The 5,844-nt window shown below is 38.7% G+C and overlaps 2 protein-coding genes across 4 annotated transcripts in view; one reads left to right on the top strand and one right to left on the bottom strand.

Moving 5' to 3' along the window:
- Positions 1-1,543, top strand: part of ints11 (integrator complex subunit 11) — a 34,636-nt gene extending 33,093 nt beyond the window's left edge. For all 3 annotated transcript variants that reach the window (XM_020527515.2, XM_048615187.1, XM_048615186.1), the window contains exon 18: positions 1,161-1,543. In XM_020527515.2, the coding sequence (XP_020383104.2) occupies positions 1,161-1,229 (69 nt within the window). In that variant the 3' untranslated portion in view covers positions 1,230-1,543. The remainder of the gene's footprint in view (positions 1-1,160) is intronic.
- A 2,232-nt stretch (positions 1,544-3,775) lies between these two features.
- On the bottom strand, positions 3,776-4,786 carry LOC109927492 (lysophosphatidic acid receptor 4). The gene has a single exon (XM_020527516.2). It carries the CDS (start codon positions 4,784-4,786, stop codon positions 3,776-3,778), a length of 1,011 nt encoding a protein of 336 aa, XP_020383105.2.
- Between the last annotated feature and the right edge of the window lie 1,058 nt (positions 4,787-5,844).

The raw sequence follows: 5,844 nt of genomic DNA, 5'->3' as shown, positions 1-5,844 counted from the left end.
ATTTAAAAGTTATTCGGTTTGTAAACTTTCCAACAGATGAAAGCTGTAGTTCAGCAAACAAATTCCCACCCAGTAGGACAGAAGTGCAGTTGTGAATTAACACGTCGTGATCTGTTTCAACAATAACTTGCATTTATATAGAACCTTGCACATAGAAAAATCATACGACACCAGGTCATAGTCCAACAGGTTTATTTGGAAACACTAGCTTTCTGAGCACTGCTCCTTTCTCAGGTGTAGTGTGGAAAAGGAGCTATACCAACAGAATTTATAAGCAGAAAGTTAACAATCCTAAAAATGGCTCGCTGACCGCCTCCTGTTGAATCTTTAATCAGTTAGAAAGGAGATACAGGTTTCTATTGATTAAAATGCAAATCCCAGAATTTCTTTCAAGTCATTTCCCTGAGATAATTAAAGGTATTATCAGTGTATAAGAGGTGACATCTCAGGTCAGACAATGCATAATAGGTGTGAGGCCTTATTTAGAATCTATCTGTGTTTTAATCTGGAATCGGGCTGGTTTTAGTTTTTTGAACAAAATAGAATGTATTTGCAAATATACAAGCCTCTTGTCCATCCCAGTTCAACACCGGCACCTCCACAGCACAGTAAAATCATAGAATAGTGCAGCACAGAAGATCATACACCCATTTAATTCTGCACCAAATGCCTGAGCACCTCACAGAGGAATTAGGTTTTTTTTTTAAAATGAGCTGTTATATAACCTGCAAAATACTTTCTTTAAAAATACATGGAAGGATTGGCTGATCAATATACCCCAATTAGGGGATTAATGTTTTAAGTACAGTCATTCCTCCATATCCACAATGATTTCGTTCCTGAAAACTCCTGCAAATGATGAAATTCATGAGTGCAGAGCTTGTTCAAAAATAGGTTAAAAATTGTGGCTATGTGATTTTTGCCCGTGGATGTTGACTGACTTTTATTGACTTTTTTTGGCGCAGATAAGCAAATTCATGATTCATGAATTTGCAGATACAGAGGATTTACTGTATTTGAAACTAGTCAGGAGATCACTGTCTGATCATCAGTTCTTTACTTCTGTGCAAAGAGGTTCCTGCCCCAGGAACAGGTTGTGATCAATACTGCTTGTGAATTTATGAAGTTAACAATGTTTACTAACTCTTTTTAATCTCTAGGATGAAGAATTGGGCAGTTACCTGATAACCCTGTTAAAGAAAGGACTGCCTCAATCTGTTGCTCTCTGACCCACTGGATGGCAGAAGATAAATTGAGTGGCACAGATGATCTTTTTCATATTTTTTATATTTGCCTCCTTTGTGAAAGAGTTGAGCCTTGCAGGTTCCAAGAAGCTATGTTAAATATGTCATTGTTTATAGAAAATTGGATTTGGAAGCTCAGATGTATGTGCCCTGCAGATTGGAACAGAGTGGCAGGGTTCAATTTTATTTTTCTAAGCAGGCATGTGGATTGAATTGAAAATTGAGAATGGATGTAGCTCACATACTGTTTTGACTCATTTTACCAGAACATGTTTGTAAAATAAATTTTAAAAATTGTTTATGTTTTGTCATCCATTTTGTGTTGCTTTATGACATTTACTGTGCCATATGAAAGTGTTGATTTCTGTAAACACAACAGTCTGGATATCCATATTCTCAAACGCAAACTCATAATTATGGCCATTATGACTTGAAACTTAACTGGATGGGCTACACACATATTGCAGGTATTAAAGTAGGGCAGAAACTGGGAATTCTGCAGAGAGTTACTTGTCTATTGTCTGTATCTTTACAGCCTTTCCACCATCTACAATACACAAGTCAAGAATTTGATGGAATACTGTGCACTTGCTTGACACAATATGTGCAGACTAAATTACATTCAAGAAACTTGACATCATCCACAGCAAAACAACTGCTTTTATTTGCACCCTGTCCACTACCTTAAACAATGATTCCCTGCCCCCCAACACCTGCAGCACAGTGTGGCTGCAGGATGTACCGTTCATTCGGTGCCCTGCAGCAACATGCACATCAATTTCAAGAGTATCTTCTAAAGCTGTGACCTCTGCCAAACCAGGATAAGGCCAGTGACTGCACAGGAATATCACCACCTGCACGTTTTCCTTCAGGTAACATACCAGCCTGATTTGGAGATATAGCATCAACCCTTCATCACTGAGCCAACATCTTTAATTTCCTACGAAATAGCAGTGTGCCTATATCATATGGGATTTCAGCAGTTCATGAAGGTGGCTCACTACTACCTTCTATAGGGTAATTAAGGATGGGCAATAAATGCTGGCCTTGTCATTGATGCTTACATCCTGTGAATAAATATGGAAGAAAAGTTCCTGAACTGAACTTGCTTCCATTTTCATGGCTGGCTTTGGTCTTTGATGCTCCAGCCTGAAGCAGCTTTCAAAAGAGAACAAGAAAGCGCCCAGCTCCGATTAGTTTCTGAGAAGCAGGTGCTATTTCAGACATGCCAGCCACTGAATGGAAATGGGATCTCCCAGCACGCGCTCAGGCAGGAGGATCCAGAATCCCCTGATGCTGTTAATTATTTAAAGGCTTTTGTCCAAGTCTCTATTAATTTGTTTCTTTTTTCTCGGCATTCAAGCTTTCCTGAGAGAGATTTATAATAGATATGGGAAAAGATCTTGTGGCACATGGTAATGTCCTTACCTCTGAGCCAGGAGTCTTGTGTTCAAGTCCCAATTCCTCCAAAGTTATGTGATAATGTCTCTGAAGAGATTGATTAGAAAATGGATATAGCTGGTGGATAATAGGTTAAAAGTAGCTCGGTGATTTAGTGCTGGGATTTATACAAAAAAAAAGAGCTGCAGAAACTCGATAGGTCTGGCAACATCTGAGAAGAGGAAGAACGTTTTGAGACTAACAATTCTTCGGAGGTTTTTCTTAGAATTTGATGAAGCAAACCGTACTCACACACTAGCATTTTATCAAATCCTTTCAGTGAAAAAATGGTCAAAATGTTCTGAAACGTAAAACTGTGGTTGTCATTCAAATTCCAGTTTTTAATTTTGCATTTCTTGACATCTTTTTGTTTTGAGGTGAAGCAACATGCTATTTTTTGAAACATTAATAGCTGAAAATATGAAACATATTGAAGCAAAAATATATTGTTTAATTAATATTTTTCTTGAAAGCCAAAATCCCAACTGAAATTTGGCAACTAAAGACTAAGAGATGGGTTACATTTATTAAGTTAAGCCTATGAATTAAAATAGAGAGACCAGAATGAAACAAATTATTTAGAGACCAAAAAGGCTACATTAGTGAAGTTGATTCTGGAAGATTTCACGCTCTGATACTGAGCTATTCACTGTGCAGATAACTGGATGGTACTGAAGTAATTCGTCTCGTAAAGAAGAAAACAGGAACCTTTAAAAGGTCTGGATTTCTCCTTGTTACTGTTATTCAATGCATTGCCCATAATACTTTGAGAAGCTCTTCACAATGAGCAATAGGTGTTCAGAATGTTCTCAAATTTTGGCAATTGATGTAAGATCTTTAGGTATGAGATTGATAGATTTTTCTTACCCAGAATATTAAGGGAAATGGAGCAAATGGAATTAGTTCAGAGCATAGACAGGACTTCACTGAATGCTGGAACAGGCTTGAGAAAATAATTGACATACTCCTGTTCCTATTTTCCTCATGGGGATAGGAAAGCAACAAAATATCACTTCAAAACTGAGCCAGGGTGGAAGCAAACCAGTGTTTCTTCAGCTCCTGAGGTCAGTTTATACATGTGTCCATCAGTATCAGATCTCTGTTTTCTGCCACGCAACACCTTTATCCTGCCGAACTAATTCATCATCTCGATCATAATGTAAAATTTGCTTAATTGACCTCTTTTGTTTATTATAATTTAACTTAAAATGAATGGTTGTGAAGTAATATATCACGGGGTCTAAAATGCTGTTGAGGCTGACAAGGGCCATGGTAATTCTCCTGAACTTGTAGACAAATCTGCTGAAAGCACAGTTCTGAATAAATTTCAAGCGAGTGAGGAAATGTAGCAAATGGGTGGCATGATAAGGGACAAAACAAAAAACTGAGATCACCAAAATGACTCGAATCATTGTCAAAGCCTTTTCCCTGTGGACACCACCTTTCAGCTGGGCTATTTTCTTAGCTGCCAAAGGGTAAAATATCACGATGATGGTGAATGGGATGACAAAACCAAACAAAAGCACCACTATGTTGTAGGCTGCCATTCTGTTGCTCCAGATCTCTGGATCATAGTTCTCAAAGCAAGCTGTCATGTTGTTTTTGAAGGTGGAGGTAAGTGAGCCACCAGAGACTAGGGAAAGCATAACAGTCAGGGAGAAGATCCATACCAGAGCTGAGATGATCGTTGAGCAGTGTGTGCTCCTCATCCTGATGTATTTTCTCGGATAGACCACTGCAATATAACGGTCGATACAAATGAGGCTAAGAAAAGCAACACTGATGTATATATTAGCAAAATAGAGTGTGCCCGTAATCCGGCAGGTTATATCCCCAAAGGGCCAGTGGTTCTTTTTAACATGGTAGTGGATTCTGAAAGGTAAGGTGCAAATGTAAATGATGTCTACCACAGCCAGGTTTGTAATGTACATGTAAGATGGGGAGGATTTCTTCATTTTCTTGATCAAGAGACACAGGGCTGTGACATTGCCGATCAAGCCCACAATGAACACAATGCTGTAGATGACTGGAAACAAATAGTACTGGAAATTGGCTTCAAGATTGCAGTTTCCCTCTGAGATAAGCTCCTGTGAGTTATTCATGTCTTTGTCCTCCCTCAGTCAGCTTCAAGGAAATCTAGGTACATCCTTAACAAAAAAAATCTTAATAGTGAAATTGTTATCGACAAGGAACTTAGCGAAAGCTGTTTTTTTTAAGCAATCTTTTTCACCAAAAATTGATCATGCAGAGAACAACCAAGAAAAGCTTTCATCAGCATAAACTGAGATTATAAAAGAACTATTAGGAATAATGTGTCAGGGATAATGCACGTTTACAGATGCTGGAATGTAGACTTCCAAGGATGTGCTTTGGGTGAAAGAGTACAGAATTAGGAAGCAGTTGATGTTTATTCTGGAAGAATGAGAGATGGGCACTTTCATTTATATAGTGACTTTCCATGTCATGTTGCAGCCAATAAAGTACTTTTTCAAGTGCAGTCACTGTTGAAATTCTGAAGAAGGGTCACTGAACCCGAAACGTTAACTCTGTTTCTCTCTCCCAACAGATGCTGCCAGACCTGCTGAGTTTCTCTATCCATTTTTGTTTTCTGTTTCAGATTTTCAGTATCTGCTTTTCTTTGTTTTATTACACTGGTGAAAATTTCCTAGTTTTCTTCAAAATGCCATGAGATCTTTAACAGCCAGCTGATCAGGGCCACAGTTTAACACCTCATCAGGAAGAAGGGGCAATGTGAACAGCAGAGGAATTCATTCCAAAATGACATGGGAAGTGGAGGGGCACATACAACAAAGGCAGCATGTTTGTTATGATGCTGTGCAAGTCTGGGAGCTGTATCTTACAATATCATAAGGTGTCAGTCCTGAAGATTCACAGTTGCCAGGGGAGATGGGTCTTTTAAATTTCCCTGCTGCAGTCAGTCACTGGGCTAAGTTGTTTATCCCAAATCAAGTCAATTGCTTTTCTGAGATTGCTGAGCTTTCAGCTGGCTCTCTAACTTCGGAAGAAATGCCTAAAATCATGTACTCCTCCTAACTTGAGGTGTGAGCCATCATGTTGCCTGTAGTAAATGTGGGTGTTTGACTGACTGATTGAAATGTCCTAGAGTTAGAAGTTAGGTGAATAACTATTAGGATAGCAG

Source organism: Rhincodon typus, chromosome 31 (genome assembly GCF_021869965.1).
Source record: "Rhincodon typus isolate 14 chromosome 31, sRhiTyp1.1, whole genome shotgun sequence".
Taxonomy (NCBI): domain Eukaryota; kingdom Metazoa; phylum Chordata; class Chondrichthyes; order Orectolobiformes; family Rhincodontidae; genus Rhincodon; species Rhincodon typus.
The sequence above is the reverse complement of the archived record's forward strand: the minus strand, read 5'-3'. Positions and strand labels throughout refer to the sequence as shown.

Coding starts and splice junctions, on each gene's coding strand:
- LOC109927492 (XM_020527516.2), bottom strand. CDS start 4,786: ATGAATAACTCACAGGAGCTTATCTCAGAGGGAAACTGCAATCTTGAA.